The sequence below is a fragment of the Vicia villosa genome, linkage group LG3 (genome assembly GCF_029867415.1).
Source record: "Vicia villosa cultivar HV-30 ecotype Madison, WI linkage group LG3, Vvil1.0, whole genome shotgun sequence".
In the NCBI taxonomy this organism is placed as follows: domain Eukaryota; kingdom Viridiplantae; phylum Streptophyta; class Magnoliopsida; order Fabales; family Fabaceae; genus Vicia; species Vicia villosa.
In genome coordinates, this window is record NC_081182.1 from 6,107,899 (window position 1) to 6,130,911 (window position 23,013).

General features: G+C 33.8%; 3 protein-coding genes across 4 annotated transcripts; 2 read left to right on the top strand and 1 right to left on the bottom strand.

Annotated features, from left to right (window-relative positions):
* Nucleotides 1-1,233: 1,233 nt before the first annotated feature.
* Nucleotides 1,234-6,725, top strand: LOC131660151 (phosphoglycerate mutase-like protein 1). Its single transcript, XM_058929312.1, has 10 exons — nt 1,234-1,414; nt 2,740-2,804; nt 2,948-3,055; nt 3,272-3,351; nt 3,868-4,030; nt 5,143-5,217; nt 5,318-5,406; nt 5,712-5,831; nt 6,070-6,114; nt 6,192-6,725. The coding sequence occupies exons 1-10, from the start codon at nt 1,270-1,272 to the stop codon at nt 6,304-6,306; spliced, it is 1,005 nt and encodes a 334-aa protein (XP_058785295.1). The 5' UTR covers nt 1,234-1,269; the 3' UTR covers nt 6,307-6,725.
* Nucleotides 6,726-7,470: 745 nt separating this feature from the next.
* Nucleotides 7,471-11,626, bottom strand: LOC131660150 (uncharacterized). Of its 2 annotated transcripts, XM_058929310.1 has the most exons (12): nt 11,462-11,626; nt 11,185-11,391; nt 10,998-11,093; nt 10,336-10,424; nt 10,096-10,224; nt 9,877-9,997; nt 9,011-9,095; nt 8,785-8,894; nt 8,438-8,592; nt 8,177-8,273; nt 7,886-8,096; nt 7,471-7,693 (listed from the first exon to the last, which is right to left on the bottom strand). In XM_058929310.1, the coding sequence occupies exons 1-12, from the start codon at nt 11,540-11,542 to the stop codon at nt 7,629-7,631; spliced, it is 1,446 nt and encodes a 481-aa protein (XP_058785293.1). In that variant the 5' UTR covers nt 11,543-11,626; the 3' UTR covers nt 7,471-7,628. The 2 variants fall into 2 exon arrangements, with proteins under 2 accessions (XP_058785293.1, XP_058785292.1); XM_058929309.1 differs by having other exon boundaries at nt 7,471-8,096.
* Nucleotides 11,627-15,929: 4,303 nt separating this feature from the next.
* LOC131657463 (uncharacterized) lies at nt 15,930-18,551 on the top strand. Its single transcript, XM_058926860.1, has 10 exons — nt 15,930-16,070; nt 16,191-16,350; nt 16,624-16,842; nt 17,019-17,109; nt 17,197-17,335; nt 17,446-17,561; nt 17,648-17,768; nt 17,858-18,028; nt 18,132-18,194; nt 18,336-18,551. The coding sequence occupies exons 1-10, from the start codon at nt 15,930-15,932 to the stop codon at nt 18,549-18,551; spliced, it is 1,437 nt and encodes a 478-aa protein (XP_058782843.1).
* The last annotated feature ends 4,462 nt before the right edge of the window (nt 18,552-23,013 follow it).

Below are 23,013 nucleotides of genomic sequence, written 5' to 3' on the forward strand. Positions count from 1 at the left end.
TTGTTGCTTGTATTTAAAGGATTAATGTCTTAATGAAATGGTAGAAAATTGTTCAAATTTATTATTTTGTTTTGTTTTGTGTTAATTCATTGGTAAATCCTAGATTTGGTAGTAGTTGTTGAACCCATCTTCTATCAAAAAGAGTAAAGTGTTTTGTGTGGCTCTTAAAGCATGACAAATTCCTCACCTACTTTTGTAAAAGCAGGAAAGGAATAAGGCTCACTATGTGTAATTTATGTGAGAATGTTTGTGAATCTACCATGCAAGTCATTTGAGATTGCCCTAAAGCCATGCAAATATGGGAGAAAATGGTGCCTAGCAGAGTACTCTATGGGTTTTTTCATGCAAGATTATCAATTTGGATCATGTTGAATCTCAAAGTGAGAAGCAATGATGGTAGATAATGGATGGGTTATTGGGCAATGGTGTGCCATTCTGTGTGGATTTGGTGTAATAAAGAAGAGCCTGAAGATCGTTTATGAGACCTTATGACCCATAACCTTATATCTTTCAAAGGTTAAAGGAATGTGAGTTTGCAAAGAACATGAATACTACATTTATGGATAGCATTAAATCGATTCATATGATTGGTTGGAAGCCTCCTCCTAGAAATATTGTGAAAATGAATGCAGATGGTGCGTGCAAGGAAAACAATTTAGTTGGTTGTGGTGGAGCTAGTAATAGATGTGCGAGAACATTGATTAGGTGGTTTTGTTAAATCTTTGGGGCATTGCAGTGCTTTTATGGCAAAGCTTTGGAGTGTTTTTGAAGGGCTTAATCTCACTAAGTCGTTAGGTTTGTGTAGTGTTGTGATTAATGTGGATTTCATGGATATAGTGCAAGCTATAGAGAAGAGAAAGTCGAGTAAGGTTGAAGTCTTGGTCATAATTAAGCTGATATGACGGTTAATCAAGGCTCATTTAGAAAGGCGGACAAGTGTACTGACGCGTTAGTTAATGTAGGTTGCACTCTAGATTCCAAATATAGAGTTTTTAATATTGCGCGGAAGTATATTATGAGCTTGTTAAATGATAATATTAAAAAAATAACTATCTCTAAAATGGTATGTTTGTAGTCTTTCTTTTTCTTTGTTTTTGGACTTAGATCCTCTTTATTATTTTTTAAAAAAATTATATAATTAAATTTGTGACCCATCTAATGACGTGGCATGTGTGAACCAAATGATAAGCCATCCAAAGAGGCAGTTGTTGATTCAGCCAAATTCAACAAATTTATTCTATTCTATTGAGTTATTATTTCACTCACGCCATGCCTATAACTCTTCTATCTCCTCCAAATACCCTTATCTTATTCAACAATTCCACTCTTGTCCCTACACGTATTTCACAATCTCGCCACCGCGCACCCCAACGTTCTTCCCATTCACTTCGCATCTCTTGTTCAACCGCATCTGGTACACTTCTCTTTCTCTCTCGCTCCCATTTTTTCGCTTCTGCTACGTACGTGAATTCTCATACACGTTCTCGACGATCTAGTTTTTCTTTTCCGATGATATAGTACCAGTGACGATGGTTCTGTGAGGAATTGTTCGTTTTTGGTTATTATGTAGAAATAGTACCCTACTGATTCTTGATATGCTTCGTTTTCTGAGTTCTTTCATTCATTTTTCTTTAGATTAACCTGACTTAATCTTTTCATCTTGTTGTTTTATTGTATTGACGTTAATTGATATTGAATCAAATCTAGAAATCATCATTGTGATTATAATTGAAGCGAGATTAGACTTGAAGCTTAATCTTCGTTGTGTAGGATAGGGCAATATCGCGATTCCTCTTACTAGAAAGATACATCCAAAGAAAATAGTGGTGAAACTATAGCATATAGAACCAAGGTTTTAAATAACGGTTGCGTTGTTAAGGCTTTTGAATTTTGAAAGTATAGGTATTGCGACACTGATTATAGTCGTCGCGGTTTGAATTACTACAATTTATTTAACATAAAACTGTGAATAACGGTATTGATATTGGCATCAATCGCAACCGTTTTTCGCAGTTGCAGAGCGTTTAAAACCTTGTATAGAACCTAGTTTATAGCTGATGAACATATAGTTGGGATCGTAAAACAATTTATAATTTGGAACAAATATTTTTCTCCAATGGATATATAATAAAAAAATGGAGGAAATAAGTTGTAATTTGCTTATTAAAAAATTATTTGCCCGTTACGATATCCGATATTTCTCATATTGGATTTTTGGTGATCCGATATTTTCCGCGATCCGATATTAACAACACTGGTATGCTATTTAAATTTGCTTATTAAAAAATTATAACCTAATAAAAATAAATTATAAACTCAAGACTGCAAGATTTGAGTGACATGTTTATCACACATATTAAGATAAGAGGAGTGCTAAGAACACTCTTGTTTCTTAATATCATAAAAGAAAAAAGAGTAATAATAATCTTACCACATTAACCTTATCAATTATTGTTGGTATTTGCCATGGCCGGAAATGAAAGTGGAAAAAAAGATCTGGGAGTGATGCATAACAATTCATATAGTACAATTGATAACTTGTTTTTGAAAATGTATCACTTATTGTTAGATGGAGGGGGCAATCAACAAACTTGTGTTGTGTGCTTTTAGAGCTATTGGTTATTGTTCAAGAAGACAATATATAGGCATGCAGTTTTGCTTTAACACAGTATATACTAGTTTGATGATGCGATTTGGCAGTCACCCTTTCTTTTCGGCTTTTCTTTCCTGTCTCTGTAGATATGGATACTTCCTCGGGTCAAGGCATTCTTTATCCATTGCACCGTACTAAAACTCTTCACCTGGTTTGTGGCAACTTTAGCTTAATGCATTGGAGTATGTTATGTTTTTAGTTATTGGGAAGATCATTTGCTTAATTTCAATAGTATTGTCAACTGTGAACTTATCCAATCATGTATACAGTGAACTTATCCAATCATGTATACAGGTTAGGCATGCCCAAGGGTTTCACAATGTTGAAGGTGACAAGGACCCTAAGGCGTACTTATCTTATGATCTTTTTGATGCAAGCCTGACCCCTCTAGGCTGGAAACAGGTAATTGCTATGTAATGTAGAATCTCCCAGTTAAGAAGAAAAATGCTTCAGACTTTCTATAGAGATTGGTATCAGCGTTATGCCTTAGTATATCTGCAGTTTGTTTCTCATGAGAGAAATTTGCCTTGGTGATCATCTCATTATAGTATAGTTCTCTCTCTAGCTGGTCCTTTCCCTCGATTTTTCAGGTTAATTTTTTAAAATCATGTATGACAGGTTGATAATCTGAAAGAGCATGTTAAGGGAAGCGGTCTTTCCGAAAGAATTGAACTCGTTATTGTTTCCCCCTTGTTAAGGTATAGTTTGATTGTAATTTGGGATTCCCATAGTTTTGGCACTAGTTGCATTTTGTCAAGATTTGTTACTTATTGCCTAGGTGATGTGAATTGAAAGAAGAAATGTTATAATGTAAAGGCATAGAAGAAATCCTTTACAAATCAGGAATTTGATAGACTCTTGTAATTGTGTTGTGATAATTAGAGGACAGAATTAAACTCAAATGACCATATGTAAAACAACAAATATTAAATTATTATTAAAGTCTAATGTTTTACTGATTCTCCTAGGATGAATGAAACTGAAGTTTCTGCCAACGCCTACTCTATGACTCATTGACAATAATCTAACAGCACAGATATTCAGAGGAAATGTCTCATATTATGTAATCTTGTGAGATCACGTTGATATTTTCACATAATGTTGATTTTTTTGCAAATCCACAAACAAACAAGAGTGTTCTGCTAGATTTACTTTTCCTTCAAGTGCAGGTGGGGTGAGGGGGTTATTCTAATTGCTAGATATTTCAATTTCAGGACCATGCAAACAGCAGTTGGAGTCTTTGGTGGTGGGGAATGCACTGATGTGATTGATGCCACTCCTCTGATGAATCAGAATGTGGGGGATAGCTCTCGTTCTGCAATTTCTAGTCAGAATTCGCCACCATTTACAGCAGTAGAGCTTTGCCGAGAGCATTTGGTATGTGATAATGAAGATTTTATTGCTTTGGAATATGGAATCTGGGCTATTGTATCAACTATTATGTCAATCATGTTTCTTGAATTTAATAGAAATCATTATATCAGGTTATTGGGAGCTGCGATAAGATAATAACTATATATCTCAGTCCCTTATCTTTAACTCCTTAATCCAGTTCATTTTACTTTATTTTATCATTAAATGAGATTTGCAAGTCATGTTAAATAGTTTCAAGGTTGTTGATTCTGTGTAGGATGACGACATGAGGTTTATGTTGGGATCCCACATTAACTATAAGTATGGTCAACGTAGTTCTTATAAGGCCTTATGCAATTCTCAGTTTCTCACCACTTGAGTTAGATTTTGGATTTGAGTTTGGGCCATTTCAAATTCTAAGATTAGTATCAAAGTCTACTGTCTACCCAGATTTTATATCTGGCCACTATTTTCCTTTCTTTTCCTATTGAACAATAGATCGACATGACTGGTTTTCAGAATTCTTGGGGCCTATGTGCTTATAGTGGTGGGTTTGTTATTTGAGAGGGTAGGAAGCTCCACTTTTGCTAGAAGTGGAGCTTTGTCAAAAGCTCTTCATTTGCGTATGCACAAATAAGCTACTTTTTTAATCAAGAGCTTTTAAAAATATTGTTTGGCCCAACTTCTACTTTAAAGAAGTAGAGAAGTCCAAAATAAGCTGGCTCAACTTGTATTGTTATCCAATTATTTTCCTTATTTTCTGTCAGTTGGTTTCTATCGTGTAGCTAGTAATTAGATTAGGTTATGATGAGTAGAGAGAAGTTTCCAACTTGAATGGATACTATATTTTATTATTTATAAGAGAATGGCATTGTATTAAACTTAGGGTCTGTTTGAAATAGTTTTTGTTTTTAGTTTTTAAAAACTGAAAAGTAAAAATCAAAACACAATTTAGCCATTTCAGTTTTTTGCTTTTAAAAACTGAAAAATTGTGAAGAGTTTTTAAAAACACATTTGTAAAATATTATATTCAAACAAGTTTTTAGTTTTTAAATTTTCAAAAACTAAAATAGAGTTTTTAAAAAGCCTTTCAAACAGGCCCTTAGTCTCTGTGTTATGTTTTTTGGGTAATTTAGGGGGTGCATCCTTGTGATAAGAGAAGAGACATCACTGAGTACAAGAACATGTTTCCAGCAATTGATTTTTCACTGGTAAGTGATCTATTTTGATTATCTCAAAAAGTGGATAAAAGCTAAGGTATGATTGGTATTTGGTTAAACATGACTCATGCTTAGTATGAACTATGTTTAGATTGAGTCTGATGACGACATTTTGTGGAAACCTGATATTCGAGAGAAGAATGAAGAAGTTGCTGCCAGGGGACTGAAATTTTTGGAATGGTGAGTGATTAAATGAGTCACCTTTCATGTCGGTGACTATGCTTATTTAGTAAAACTGTTATTGAAAAAGAAGTAGGGAGAGCCAAAAGCTTGAGCACACTGAAAAAAAGGTCCACATTACTATGATCAAGATTTTACCTGATCTTTTTGCACTTACTATGATAATATCAAGAAATCCAGAGTATGCCTATGGTTGCCCAATTTGGTTTTTATTTTTCTAGTGCATTGCACAGCATCTGAAACAGATAGTTATATTAGTCTACTATGATTATATCTATTCTATTCATATTTTTGTATTTATCCAGGTTGTGGACTCGTAAAGAAAAAGAGATTGCTGTTGTTACTCACAGTGGTTTTCTATTTCATACTCTAAGTGCTTTTGGAAATGATTGCCATCCAAATGTGAAGAGTGAAATCTGCACACAGTAAGTATTCATCTAAAAATAATGTATCATCTTTTTCTTACAATATTCTAAAAATCGAACAGCCAGTTCAACTAGTTGAACCTTGAACCCACACTGTCTATAATTTGAATGTCTCTCTGGTTTGATGTACTATTTGATATTTAAAACTGTTTTTTATGAAATCAAATATGGGGATATATGACATATAATTAATATTAATAATGTGGCTTTGTAAAATTTTGCCTTTCTTTTTCAACAGCTTTGCTAATTGTGAGCTGCGTTCAGTGGTTATCATCGATAGAGGGTGAGCATCGAATTTACAGAACAACTTATACTCAGGCTTCTTTAGAAAATTCAGTTTCTGAGTTTTCAATTTTGCAGGATGATTGGATCAAATGAGTCCTCTACCAACTTTCCTGGCAAGATTCCACACGGCCTTGACCTTCCCAGTGATGTTGCTGACGAGAAACATGCTGCGAATGAGCCAACTAAGTAACATGAGAAGATTTTCTTCTGTTATATGATTTCTGCAAAGAAAGCTAGGTGTCAACTTTTCAAGATGATGATTACTCCGATTGCTCCAATTTAACATTCATTAATGGCCATTGATTTTTACATGGAAATATTAGATATGTTCTTTTACTTTCCCAGTTCCCTTCCCGTTTTTCTCATGATACATTTTAACCTCTGGCCCCTTCTTTCACCTTAGAAAGAAAGGATCTTAGTAAAAAATATTATAGTAGCCAAAAAGGCGACCAAATTCAGAACCATGGTAAAAGTTGTTTTAAAACTGTCACTCATTTGAAATTTGAGTGTGAATCAGTCGCTATTTGAAATTTCAAACTTTGTTTGGATTCATAGAATGAAATGAACTGATATAGAATGAAATGGAATAAAACTTTATTGTTTGATCTAGTTAAATTCGAAATGGGATCTCACAATTATGTGCACTCTCCATTGGAATTATAAGTGGACCTTGAGGGTGGATTCTTAAGACCCCCTTTGATGATTGCTTTTAAGTATTTTAACTCATCAATGCATGTTTCATCAAGTTTCCTTGATTTTTTTAATCTCTTTCACTTCATCTCGTGCTTTCTTCACTACTCTAAGACCCTTATCTTGTGCTTTGATTTCTGTGAACTTCTCTCGATATGGAGGGTCTGAGACTAAAATTGAGGTTTACAAATTTACAACTCAAAATCAGAACAGAGATCAATTAACCATCTTTGCAACAAATTATTTTCCTCAAACAGGAGCCAATTTTAGTTTTAAGAAAAGAGGAAAATTAGGGCTTCAAGAGAATTTCGGGGTTTTCAATTCTTATGATAAGAGAAACACAATAGAATCATCCCAAAATAAAATGAGAAGGATTTTAATTTCCATATTTAGTTAAACCAAAATAGAATAAATTTATAAATTTTTTATTTTTTATATTCTTATAAATCGACAACTTTAAAAAAAGACATAATATAAAAAATTTTAAACCCATATCCTGGGCATCAAAAGGCCATAAATTTATATTTGTACTCTTGATGTTTAGTAAAATACTATATTTAAGTTCATCATTGAGCAATTTTTAAGTATTAAAAACAGAAACACATGATTTTTATAATTCAAAAGACACCATTTTTTTAATGTTAAAGACAAACAGAGGAAGATGTGTTTTAAGAGCATATAGCAAACAGTGCATCTTATTTCACCATTATACAGCATGATATTTATACCTTCATTTTTTAAGTCTAATATATATCCTGCTATTATCGCGATAAAATTGAAATTAAATTTTCCATAATCCACAAATACATGATGATGGTTTTGCTACTGCTGTTGATACCATGCAAAGATCTTCCTCATTCCTTCAAAAACAAATTCCAAACCGGCTGCTGTAAAGTTTGAAAGTATAAAAGTTATCAAAGCCTGCAGTTTTGGAAACTATGCAAAAATGTGCATTCATGTTGGAGAGATGAGAGAATTTATGCAGAGATAAAGCCATCAACGCTTAAGGACAAATAACACAAAACCAACTAAGATAGATAGTAGAAGGATGAGACCAGCTGCTACAACACTAATTTGACCTGACTTCGCAGATTTATTACTAGAACTCTCTCCTCTGCCATCAAGTTTCAATTTGTCCTCAACGAGGTGAGTTTCTGAATAAGATGGCACTGCTACATCCCAGAAAGATTTAGTTTTGAAAGATATGACTTCTTTTTCTGGTTCCAAAATTGTAGAGACTTCGGTTGGAGCTTTCATGGATAACAACTCCATACAGTGATCTTTTAAAACCTAAGAACAAATCGCAAGTAATTGACTTTGAAACTAAATCAGACATGTCAACAAAATTCACGCACAGATAGAAACCAAACCTCGACAGTCTCAGAAGGCTGCAAGTAATCACACACATATGTTCCTGCTAACCATGGTGCGAAAACTCTTCTAGGAAATGGAAGACTGCATTCTTTTCTGTTCAGAAGCCAAAATAACAATGTACCAATTATCATAAATGGATTGAATTTATTATCACTTCTAGATGTTACGTACACGCACGCAAAGATTTACTTTCAAAAAACACTCGAGTATATCAATGAGTGGTACGTTGTAGATAGAAACTACTACAAACTACTTACCTCAATAAATGCAGCACAAGTTGGGAAACAGGCTTTTCAACTGATACATCATCATCACTTATTTGCCTTCCAACATCATGATGGTTATCTGAATCAACATCTGTCTCATCACGGATTATATCCAATCTACTTTGCAGGCTCGTAATGATATCTCCCTGTGCACAGAATTGTGATCCATGACAATATTAGAAAAGATCAGGAAATGATTAAAGGGGAGTCATAAACACATGAGAGGGTGTACATCCAAATAACCATACTTCAGGGAAGATATTTCCAAACAAATGTCAAACTTAAGAGAGCCCTTGAATAAAAGAGCAGAAGTTTCATCATGTATTATAATTACTCACCTTTAAATCAGTAACAGCTTGTGAAATTGGCTCTTTTGAATTCAGGTATGCAAAAGAACATACTGTGCCACTAAAGGAAAGAATACCAGAAACATCTTTTTGGCTGTATGCTTTATAAGATATTAACAATTAATGTGAGAAAATGAAGTTCTAAACCAACTGGAAAATTAACAAGAGCTAATGTAACGAGAATATTCATATGATATAAGATTGATGGAAAATATACCTTCAATAGAACTATTATTCAAAAATGGTATAAGCAATTCAACTTCATGCACGCCATCCGATGAGCATGGCTCATCATCAAGAACCTAAAGTTGTAGAAAAATAAACAATTTTTAATGAAATAATCATAACAGAGAAATGTTGTGTACAGTTTAATGCAATACAAACGCAAATGTGTGAGAAGAGGTAGAAAAACAAAAAATCAGAGGAAGATTAACAAAACCTAGAGCGGGTGGAAGAAAATCACTTTCATAACAAAATTTGAATGTTAAACTTCTTTTTATGCAAAACAAAATGAGCATATTATACTTTGAAGAAATTCCAGCCCAAACCACAAATAATAGCAACCTCTCTTAATATTATATCATGTAGGAAATGAACAATGAACATCATTATTTCTATAAGTGGTAGCTTATAATTTTCTGACCTACTTGCAGATCCACATTTTATTCATTTATTTTTTTTAATTGTCTTCATCATTCTAGTATGTTACAATTGAGTCTAAAACAAGACAGTTTAAGATAATATTAAGATGTAATATGATACATTGATACTTTGTTCTATTCTAACAACCTCAACCCAATATCCACAATCTGTGAGATATAGCTTTCATGTGCATCAGGGAAAAAAAGAAGAGATCAATATCAAAATGTTACTCTTGTTGAACGTTCAAACTAAATCTGCAGAGAAAAACCATTTTGGAACATGCAATATTCAGAGCAGAAAGCTAGTGTATCACAATAAATACACATGTCAGAGGTAAATACGTTGCAACTAAGGAATTAACAACTTAATGGCTTCTTACTTCTGACTAATGATAACAATAGCGAAAAGGTGAAAAGAAACTTGAGAAGTGAAATAGTTTACCAATTTACCATCGATCAGGGCTTTTGCATCTGAAAGCTCTTTGGCATGAAGAGATATTGCATGATGAAGAAAATCACTCAATGTCTGGAACTTGGATGCACCATCATGCAATATAGGTAACCTTGTAAGACATGATGCCGTATAAAAAAACTTAATATTAAGAGAGGTTGAATTCTAGTAAAAAAATAGAAGATTATCCTAAATTTGTGAGGTTGTTACCTGAGGTTAAAGTTGTGCATGCATCTAAAAGTTTGAAAAGAACTTAAGACCTTCCCCAGTTTAAATTCACAAGGGCGTAGACTGCTAGATGTAATATTTGAAGATAGTGAGCAGTTTCTACAATTCCACCTGCACAAATAGTAATAGAACAAACACCAAATCAAACCAGAAACAAAAAATATATATTATCAGCTAAATGACCCCTTTGGAAATGTTAAAAAATAGAAGAATTTGGGTTACCTTCTCTGGCCATAACAAATGTGAAGAAGCAGTCTTTCACCCCAGTTAGCCTCTGAAAGCGGTGCTGCTTCAGCAACTCCCTTCACTGTCTGCAAGGGAGAAAAAGGGTAAAAATGTCTAAATACCAAACCTAGAGAGCTATGTAGCACCGTCGGATTAAGACACCTCTGGTGTATGACACAACACATGGGGTTATGTTTAATTACTTTCATCATCTGAAATTATATTAGTATCAGTGTCTATGTGTCAATTTCAGTGTATGTTTGGTTTAGCGTTTGGAAGAGTCGAAATCAATTCTAGAGGTGTAAAATTGATTTTGAAATGATTGATGGGTTTGGTTCTTCTAACGTATAATTGATTTTGCTTCCTGAATTGATCCTACTTAAAGCTAGAATTGGTAGCTTTTGAGTTTAATGTGATTTATACATTGAAATTTCCTCTTCAACTCATTTCTACATAAATTTATCAAAACATAAATAATTTTACCTTTAACTCACTTTTTAACTAGAATCAATTTCACATAATCAATTAATTTAAAATCAATTGTTTTCACCGCAGAATCAAACATACGCATGTATGGAATATTGCTTCATAGCTAGAGAGTAGCACAACAATGACATGCTAACGACCAAATTAACCGGAATTTGGTAAAATGTATATACCTGGCAAAGCATAATGGTTGAATTCTTGAAAGCACTGTCACTGACCCAAACATACACACCAACAACCTTAATCCCACCAACCAACATTCTAGAAACCTGCATAACAACACAATTGAAATCAAAATCAGCAAATACAAACATCAAAAAAACAATAATCGTTACGATTCAACAGAGACGATAAACGAACCTGACGAGCATGTTCGGAAACCCAATCCTTATCAATAAACAAAGAAGAAGAATCGAGGGTTTGAGATTTCGACTTGGAAGCGGTTTTCTTATCAGGTTGGGTGATGGAAGAAGCGGGTTCACCGGAATCATTGGGAGGAGTTGGGATCAAATCGAAGAGGAAAACACGATCCAATGTGGAGCTGAATTTTCCGATCAGTAGACCTACCTGTAATGAAGTTGGTTAGTTAGATAGTTGAGAGAGAGAGTTGAGAGAGAGATGAAGAGAGAGAAAGTGCCTCGGCTGGAGATGCGGATTTGGTGAGACGATCATCGATGGGTTGGAATCGGGTTTCTTCTCCGATTACGCCCTTCACCATTTCGTTGTTTCTTCAGGGTTGAGTTTGAATTCACCGATTTCCGACACGGTGAACCTGACCTAACTGTGATATTTTTTTGAAATTTTATTTATAAAAACTTTTTTGTTGTATATTATATGAACCATTGTTCAACTTTCATAATTTTTTTAATTAATGAATAAATTAATTGATTATTTCTAAATAGAAAGAGTTGCTTTAATACATCAAAGAAACAAATTTAACAAAATAGTAAAGTGAATAGGGTGAGAAATATTTTTTTTTAGTAAAGGCAAAGGTGTCACAAGCATAACATAAAAGATGGGAAACAATCAACTCCATGTAAAATTATGAGAACCTAAAAAATTGTATACTTAATCAATTTTTTATAAAATTGTCTCTAACTCTTAGAGGAATGGATTCAAACAATATAGTGAAATTTGCGTTGGGGCCAATATTTACAAAAAAAAATTGGCGTAAGAATTTCCTTCTCTATATATGTGTGTAATGAGACAGTTAGAGATGTTAGATGGACCGGTGCTCTCCAGCCACCGATTTCTTAGACTGCGGGGAATTAAGCTAGGGTTGGAGCAAGCTTTGACGACCATCGAACAATCAGTTTTTATCCAAAGCTTTTGCCAACCACGACAAATCGCAATATGAATTGCCTTTAAAGCTGCAGTGAACCATGCAAAAATCGTTGAACCTAAACTTTGCTTTTCTGTGTAGGTTGGCAAAAAATCACTATTGTTGTTCTAAAAAATGTCACTACACCCACTATCGTTTGTAATGGAACAATATGCTCTATCACAATTACACTTGTACTAATCTAGCATCGGAGGAGACCAGAGAACCTCTGTAAATGTTTGGAGCTCTAGACGGCCGAATATTAACACCAAAACCTTTAAGAGACACAAAGTCAACCATTGAGATGGAAGAGAGATTTTGAGAATTGTTTCCATTCAACATAATTTGATCCATAATGTTGTTGATGGAGTTTCTTCTACTGTGCCTAAGATTCTCATGATTGCACTTCTTCCTGATGAGCCAAATTTGATTGATTGTAAAGGTGATGGCAGCCTTTAACACAATTCCTGTTTAATTAGAATTATTATTACTACAAAGCTCAATCCAATCAGCCATGGAATTGGGATCAGAATTAATCAATGCATTTTCCTTCATCCACCTCCATAAAGAACTTGCAAAAAAGCAGTGAAAAAAAGTTGATCCGCATTTTTACAGATGAATTTCCTAAACAACAAATAGAAGCCAAGGAGATCCCTTTCGACATGACCAATGAATCGGTAGGAATTTTCCTGTGACATAGCCTCCAGATTAACATCGACTTGCTAGGCGGAATGTCAATGCTCCACAGAAGGATGGCCATTAAGCATTCAGGATACTACCTTCTTTAAAAGAATATGCATCATTGAGGGTGAGGCTTCCCAACATGTTGTGATTCCACACTAGCTGATTTGATAAGTTGATTTGAGAGAAATGGATAGGAGGCAGACTATGAACTAAAGCATGGAACCATAAATTCCAGGAAACATGGAAATTCCATTGCCATTCGAAAATGAAATCAGAGACAATTGTGTTAACTTTGATATCTTTGGTGTTGAGGAAATCAAGAGAAGTAGAAAGGATCAAGGGTTGGTCGCACCATGAATTTGTCCATAAATTTATGTCAATTCCCGTGCCTAAGACCCAACGAGAGTTATCGTCAAGAACGACGCTTCAGACTTGATTCTAGTCCAAATTGATAAGGAGATGAGATATCTAATGACTCATTTTTTATTGGAAACTCTCTTCTTTAGGAGGATTGCCCAAGACTCTTTGCTAGTTCTCAGATTCCACATGAGCTTGAGATTTGTGGCCTCATTTATTCTAACCAATGAACGCAGACCCGAGCCACCTTTAGGCTATGTTTGGGAGTTTAGAGGGGTAGGGAGGGGAGAGTTTTGAAAAATAGGAAGGATTGAAGGAAAGGAATAGAAAGATTTTAGTTTTGAGGGTTTTGGAGGATTTGATTTTCTTCATAACACAAAAACTCCCTAATTTGGGGGAACTCAAAATTTATATTTAAATAGGGTTTTGGAGGGCTTAGACAAAATGTTCAAATATAATTTTTATTATTATAGTATTTCAAAAAGTAAACATCCATTAATGATAAATATTATTTTATCATTCTAAACAAAATCTTTTTTTCAAAAAACATAAAAAATTTCTCTATATTTTAAAAAAAAATCAATTTTCGAAGCCCTCTCTCCCCCTCCTCTCCAAACTCCCAAACATAGCCGTAGAACACGGATGACATGTCTTCTTCCAAGAAACCATAAATAACTTTCTACTGTGAATGTCTCTAGACCATATAAAGTTCCCGCAAGCTTGCTCAATTTTTCTCAACAGAGCCTTAGGCCAAAAATAAATGTTGTTGGTGTAATTTATCATACTATGAGTTATAGATTTAAGGGTTAAACCACATTTTGCCCCCTGCCATTTGGGGAGAATTCAAAAACAACCCTAGAAAAAAAAATATATTTCGTCCCTACCATTTGTAGATTCCATCATTTTTCCCTCTGAGTATATTTGGTCTAACAAAATATGTGACGTGTTATTAAATTATTGAAGGGATAAGAATTAAGAAAAATCAAACAAAATTTTACCTTTACAAAGGATACGAATCCAACACATGCTTGATAAAGGGATGCCTGCTTTTTCACTTGGGTACTACTACTTGGTTTGTTAAAATTGCAAACTAAATATATATTAACACATTATTTTATTGTTTATATGAATTTGTTTCAGTTTTTATACTAAACTAAGTAAAATTAAACTAAACTAATTAAATTAAAATTAAACTAAACTAATTAAAACTAAATTAAATTAATTAAATTAAAACTAAATTTATTCAAAGTAAACTAAATAAAATAGAACTAAGTTTAATTAAATTTAAACTAAACTAATTAAATTAAAACTGAATTAATTTAAATTAAATTAAATAAAAATTAAAACTAACTTAATTAAATTGAGTTAAAATAAATTTAAGCTAAACTAACTTAATTAAATTAAATTAAAACTAAATTAATTTAAATTAAACTTAATAAATTAAAACTAACTTAAATAAATTTATAAATAAACTAAATTAATATTGTTATATTTTAATTTTGTAAATTTAATTTATTTTAAGTTATTTTAATTTGGTTTTAATTTAATTAATTTCAGTTTAGTATATTTAAGTTTAGTTTAATATATTTTATTTTATTTTAATTTATTTATTTTAATTCAGTTTTAGTTTATATTAATTTCAGTTTATTTTAGTAAATGTTTATAAAGTTTAATATATTTCAGTAAATGTTGTAATATATTTGAGTTTATTTCATATGAATTTAATTTAATTTAATTTATATTAAATTCATTTTAATATATTAATTTATTTTAAAATTAACGTTAGTATATATACTAAATTAAACTCAGTAATAAAAATTAACGTTAGTTTTAATTATTAATTAAAATGAAAATATTAAATATGAAAAATAGGTTTCTTGATTTCATTAATAATAAACTGAAAGAAAATAAAATAAAATAAATTTAAATTAAATATATTTATGTAAATATTTAATAAAAATTTAATTTATTTATGTGTTATAACATTAAATATATAATATTTTTAATTTAAAATAGTATACATATTTATTTAGTATAAAATTTTATCAAAATAATTATGTAAGAGAAAACTTTTGTATCATATACATTTAATCCAACCATTATAGACAACAAATTTAACTAGCCCTATTGGTTGGGCAGTAGTGGCTGTGTCCTATGTGCGTGGGTTCAACTACCACTGGTACTATATTTTAAGTTTTGAATACACCAAAATAATAAATTTATAATTAAGTAAGTTTGTCATCCCCTCCACACTTCCATTGCTGTCAACTCAAGAAATCGGAAACCCTCCTTATTTCTTCTCAAGCCGGCAACCAAACAACAATCAGGTATCAATCGGAAACCCTCCTTATTTCCTCCATGCTTTTTGTGTCATTTGTTTTCGTTTCTTCAAGCAGGAGTGTTTCGTTTCCAAAACCGTCCGTTCTTCTCTCCATTTTTCCTTTTTATCGCCTGTGCTTTTTGTGTTGCTATTTGCATCTGCATTTGAGTTGAACTGCTTTGAAATATTTCGTTTTGTAATACCGATTTCAAAACTGTCCATTGCAGTGGGTGTTTGATTTGTTTCTTTTGCAAATCAAATGAAAATCTTCATCTGTAAATCTGATGTTCTTTTGAGTTGTTTGTCTTATTGTGTTTGAGTTATTTCAGTGTTAGATTTCCAACTGCCTTTACTGTGATTTTTCATTCAAAAAACTTATGGCTTTTCACTGATTAGTTATGCTTGCCATTTACCCCAGGAACAATGTCAAGGGCTCCCATCCTCATAAAGGATCTGGTCAAGGGGAACCAAGTCTGGAAAATGATGATTAGGGTTGTGGATCTTTGGGTTGTTAGTGAGAAAAATGGCCACCAACACCTTGAGATGGTCATTCAAGATGTAAAGGTATAACTTTTTCTGAGAATCTAAACCTGGTTTTTATGTGCTTTTTTAACTTTCGACTATTGTGCTTCCATTATTGTGCTTTTCTATTAAATGAACATTGTTACACGATGTATTTCGCAGGGTGATAAGATACACGTGACCACTTGGAACCGAGATTTCAAAGATTGGTTTGAACAAGTCAAGGAGCATGAGACATTTATTGTGTATAATGGAGAGCCCGTTGACAACGAAGGTCCTTTGAAAGTTTGTTCTCACCCACTCAAGCTCATCTTCAACGGAGGTACTACTATGACCAAGGTGGCGTTACCCGACATCCCGGCCCATAAATACATTTTTCATCCCATTGACAACTTTCTCAAGGGGAACTACAAGCATGACCTTTTGTATGGTGAGATCTCACTCTATGACTTTTGCACACTGATTATTTATTTCTTCCTCCTTCTGCAAAGTCACAATATCCATGAAATATGTCCGTTTATGATTTTTGCTTTATTTGCTGCACCATGGATATTTGATGCACCATGAATTTCTTTATTTGCTGCACACAAATCAGATGTTATAGGGGTATTGCAAGACGTAGTTAGGACACAAATGGGCGGCGTTGGTCGAAAATCTTGCGTCAATATTACCTTGCGTGATGTCGAAGGCAATGTTATCGAGGTGGCATTATGGGAGGCTTACGGCAAGCAATTCATGAACTACACTACCCCGGACAACATTTCTGGGCCTACAATTATCGTTCTGACCCATGCCTGGTGCAAGCCAAATACAGGTTTCATTTTGCTATCAATTTTATATTCTTGATGTGGATATTTAACTACTGTAAACTTTATTCAGTGTGCTATCAATTGGTGCACTTTCATTTTGCTATCAATTTCATATTCTTCATGTTTATATTTTGCTATCAATTGCACTGTCCTTCTTACAACCTATAACGTTGCATTGTAGTTTCCGGTTTGCCGTCTCTTTCGAACGCGTGGAACGGGTCTAGACTTTACATTAACTTGGATCATCCTCAGGTTGCCGAATTCAAAGCTAGGTAATCTAACAATTCCACTATGCAAGAAAGTAAATACTATGATTCAAATTAATAGCATTCCTTATGACTAATTTTGCCTTTTCACAGTTTTGGAGCAACTGCTTTATCCGGTATACCTGCGCTTTCCCAATCATTAACCGCCGATTCGACCATTCAATCTGCAAACAGTTTCTGGACTAACTTGGCTGAAGTCAAGACTATCCAATCAATCTCTGAACTAGGAAAGGTTAGGCTGTTTTTACATAGATTGTCTTTTGAACAGGAATTGCTTCTTTCAAACTCAGTACCACACCATTAACATTTGAATTCTGATTTCAATCCTCTTTGATGCAATAGGATTCTTACGCAACCACTATTGGGACTACCGTCGGTTTCAAAGCGTCCAAGAACGGATGGTATTTTGAGTCTTATGCTGGCTCATCTGGAAATACAGATCCTGATCCTGTTATTAAGTGAGTACCTATTCTTGCCCTTCTACCCGAATGCATATCTTACTATAATAGTGTCCTATGACCTAAAACTCACTTATTTGTCGTAGGTTCAAAGTTGAGGTTGAAGTCGTCTATGCTAACCACTATGGAACCTTTGTTTTTTGGGATAAGGATTGTATCCCTTTTACAAAAAAGTCTGCTAAGGAATTAAGAGGGATTATGAAGGAGGTGACGATTGTCATTGGCATTTTGCTTTTCTTACTTTAACCATTATACATGACTATTAATCCTATTGGCTGCATTGTTGTTTTGAATAGGCTGGAGAGGACAACCCAAAAATTTGGCCTGCTCATCTAGATGTTTTGTTGAATAAACAATTTGTGTTCCGTGTCAAGTATCAAAAACAGTTCCAACAATTCTCTATCGTGAAAATACTTGACGAGGACGGTCTATACGCCAAGTTTGACAAATACCTCACCCCGGATGAGGTACAAGTTCTGTTTCATCTTTCTTTTTTAAACCATATTCATACCGATTTACAAGATAAAATCTTCTTTCCATTGACATCGCATCCATTTATTGCTGTTACAGAGCATGCCAAGTGACCCCGTTCTTGAAAATGATGCCACTGCTCCGATACTCAATCCAAACCAGGTTAGAAATAACTAATTATATCTTATCTTTTATAAATAAGAACTATTGTTAACTCCCTCATACCAAATCTGTTTCATAATGTATTGTCCGAGTACTTATTCCCGTGCTATATTTTGACTAAATTCCATGTAATGTTTATAGCTCACACAAACTTCTGAGCAATCAATCTGTGCTGAGCATTACTCGGCTGCTAACCTGGCTTGGAGCCCGGAGGCAAGCTCCAACAGTACTCCAGCCAAGAGGGTATCAGATTCAGCCTCATTTAACGATCTAATCCAGCCCGAAGAGATAACTCCCAAACAATCAGCCACTAAGGCCAAGACTGGAAAGAAGATTAAGCATTTGAAGAAAGAATAATTTGGTGGGTTTATTTCAGCAGTTTGTCTCTTTTTTGTTGCTGATTCTAGCATTTTGGATGTGTAAGGATATAATCCACTAACTAAACACATTTATTTTGTGACCAATCTCATGATGACTTATGTTTCCCATGTTAATCTTAACTATTTTAACTCCTAATATTATTATGACCTATGTTTTGTATTCATTCTAGTATCAATAATTCCTACCACTTATCAATTCAGTTTATACACAATGCAAGCTTTCTTATAATCTAAGAAAAATGTCTGAGTTTCAAATAAGCACATCCTACAATAATAGATTTAGACTTAGCCATGATCCTATTTACTACAGCATAGTATCTCAGCCACACTTACAATTTATAATCCTAATTAACACATTAAATATAATCATACTAATTATAATGATCAAAAATTGCCCCATTTGCAAAGCACTAAAATGTTAATTGTTTAATCTCTATCTTTACTGGTGCGTATATACACTGTTTTCCACTGTATATTGGTTTGTAAACTTACACAAAATTACACCTTCTTAAGTGATAAATACACAATGGTTGATAGTTTTTTTTTGCTGCAAATTTAAAATAGTGTTGGCCAAACTCATAGAATACCTATTTCCTTAAGAAATATGGCTGGGCATTTTTATAACTGATGCATTTAAGTTGTTCACCATGTTTTAACGTTTTTTAGTGCAAGCAAGTCACATTCACCTTTCTCTATTGTACAATGCACAGCTTCCTTTTTCATCATAAGTCATTGGGAACTGCATCATAGCTCTAAAACTGTCCTTTCATGCGCAGGTACAGCAGCTGGATGTTACACAGTCCAGCATTTTGGGATATTCTAGAGTAATATGTCACATCCACCTTAAATGCTATCTACTTCTTTACACGGTAAGTCAACTTTATTCAGAATTTTTGTATATTTAATGGCAGTATTTCATATATACATTAATTAGTGATGTGGCCAGGCACAAGAAATGTGGTATATAGTAGTTAACTTAGTCTAACTTTAAACAAGTAGCCAGCACACTGCTGCAGGATGCCATGATGTCCTAGCAGCCTAGGTCTGCAATAGTTTCCTATTTGTAACCGTGAAACAACCATTTTATATGGAGTTATACAAAATTTACATTTTGTTGTTTAACATGCTAACTTGGAAATGTTTTCTACAACTATTTTTGTCCTAAACATATAATTAGTATGCACAACTTTTAACTCTATTGAAGATAAATCAAATTACACAAAATTATGAAATGTGACTCACTTAAAACAACGACATACTTGGCCTAAACATTTTCAATTGATAACTGAGCTTGGCTTGGCACTGAGCACAAAACTTCACAGTTGTTTACATTTATTTGTTATGAAACACTTTGGCACCTCCAATCTATATGAGAAACAACTTCGACACCACAAGTTGGACTAAGTTCACCAGGTTAAAATCTGAGCTTGCCTAACTTCTTGATGTATGTATGCTTCTGTAATAATTTCCCTTGGATTTAGCTGAAACAAACTTATTTTACCATTGCTTGTGAATCAAATGTTACTTCCTGTGAAATTACTATGCACCAATAAACCTAGGTACATACCAGAGGCAATGTTAGGGATGAAAATTATTAGATTGAAAGAATAGAGACATTGTAATTAGGGGTGAACAGGAATAGAATGAAATAATATGCAACTAGATGAGCAGGAAAAAACAAGAAACAGGACCATTACTGTCAAAATATTATAGAACAGTAGTTAATCCTTGGCTTTACCTTTGCAGAGTTGTGCTTGCATTTGGTTTTCTAATGCAACCAAATTTATTTTGTTTAGGACGAGCACAGCATCCTTGCAAAGGGCTTTGAAACTCTGTTCAAAATTTCAGACATCTTTGTAATCTTTTATATAACACTTATATCTTTCTTTTTATACTAGATGAAGTTTGTTGAAGCCTTTAATGTTTGCCCCATCTACCTTATTAAATGCATTACCTACCATGTCAAATATATTATAACAGTTATAAGCCATAGAGATTACACAAAATTGACTCTCCCATTTAGTATTTAATGCATGCTTTATTTACTTCTCAATAGCTGAATAAATGTTACCCAAGATATATAGTATGTCAGGTTGCAGCCACATGTTGTTACGAATGCTTTGTTTTAACACTGTCGTCATTAAACGTTTACTAATTGTAGAATGGCTTACTGTTGTAGATCATTTTGTGATTATAGATATGGATAATATTGACAAAATTGCCTCATCCAAAAAGTCACGCGCAAGAAGAGCAATTATTTTGAAGGAAAATAGGTCCAAACGTCAAAAGTTTAGTCCTCAGCCAGTACTACGTGTGGAAACTGTGGTTAATAATCCTTCCTTCCTCACGCCGAGACAACCTTTGTCCGAGCTGACTCCGTCATTCCAAAACAGCATTACAGGAACACCAATTCATCAACCCTTTATTATTCCAAGTCCACGTGATGTAGGTTCGGAACCTAGCCTGTCCAGACACGGTTTCAGAAATTTGAAAAGCTGTCAGATAGGCTCCCTAGGGACAAATCTGTTCTCAAAGTTTGCTTCAACTACTGCACTTAAGGAAAATGAAACTGTTACTGAATTCACACTGGAAGCTAACCAGCAGCCGCTTCCTCTTCATGAAAACAACGTTGCCGCAGCCGGAAGTTCTTCTAATAGAGCCACGTTATTGTAATTATTCTTTCCTTCATACAATCTGTTTCATCCATTATTGTATATTTAATTTCTTATATGTCTATAGTGGATATTCTAATGTACTACCCATTGTCTTTGTTAACAGACGTCCATCAGATTCCAAAACAGGTCGGGGACGGCCTAAAAATCACTATGGAGTTCCAAATATGGCGCTTAACTTGTGCAGAAAGTTTCCTTTACCGACGACTACGGATGTAATTGCCACACAAAATGATACACTCTATGCAAACTTACAAACTAGGTAAATTCTAATATCAAAATTCTAACACATTCGTAAATAACACACACACACAAAGCTACATGCATTTGGACCATTTTAAAAAAATCATAAAGCTGCATGCATACATTGAAAAATAAGATATATTACCATGGAAAGCACCTAAATATTTGTAACTTTAGTCTAATTGAGCATGGATTTCAATGTACAGGTATTCAACAGTTCACAAACCAGGAAGGGGAAGGCCTAGGAAAATAATCACAGATCCAAACCTCTCTCTGAATCTGAACACAGATACCTCCAAACAAACAATTAGCCTGCAGCATTCTATTTCATGTGAAGGATCCCGTTCAAGGTACAAAATATAATTTTCTAAAACATTACTTTGACAAGTATTTTCAATGACCATGAAGTTAATATTAGTTTGTGATTTACATACTCCAACAGGGATGTTGTTAGACCTAATGCCCCTGGGCTGCAAGTACCGCAAAACACTGAAAGAATTGGTGGCGACGATTTAGAGCCAGTCTCAAAATCCACACATGGTCCGAATTATGCCGCGCAGCCAACAAGTCCGATTTTTCCACCTACGGTCAATTTCAATTTTAATACAGTCTATGCAAACTTACCAACTAGGTAAATTCTAATATCAAAATTCTAAATTCAGTGTATGTTGTCCACTTTTGGCGCATTTTCTATACACATTCGTGTGAAACAAGGCCATATGACAAAACTCATTAAGAAATTGCTGAAATTGAAAATGATAATAAAATTACCCTATATATCACCTTAATGTGTGTATGTTTAGTCTTACTGATCTTGGATTTCAATGTACAGCTGTTCAACAGTTCACAAACCAGGAAGGGGCAGACCTAGGAAAAAAATGACACATCCAAACCTCTCTCTAAATCTGAACACAGATTGTTACAAACAAAATATGAGCCAACAGCATTCTATTCCATGTGAAGGATCCAGTTCAAGGTACCAAACATGTGTTTCTATTACATAGGTTTGACAAGTATTTTCAATGATATCTTAATTTAACAGTTCATTGTGGTTTGTGAACTCAAACAGGGATGTCGTTACACCTAATGCCCCTGGGCTGCAAGTACCTCAAAAGTCTGGAAGAATTGGCGGTGACGACTTAGAGCCAACATCAAAGTCCACACATGGTCCCAATTATGCCGCGGAGCCAAGATGTCCGATTTTTACACCTACAGTCAATTTGGATTTTAATAGTGACTCCGACAGTGATAGCGACTATGACCCTTTTGCAAGTAAGTTTGATATCTTAATATAGTACACCGTGCATTTACCTTATAACTCCAGATTGTGTAAAAGGCACCTATTGTCCCTTAAACTGTCAACTATCCTTGCACATGTGATTAGCTTATTTTACTTAGCATTATTAGCTTCTTTTACTTAGAATTTATTCTATGGTTGATAACATAACAGCATATCTATCCGATGATGACTTATGTTCGGAAGACGAAAATAATGATGCACCTTTTACAATTCATGATAATGCT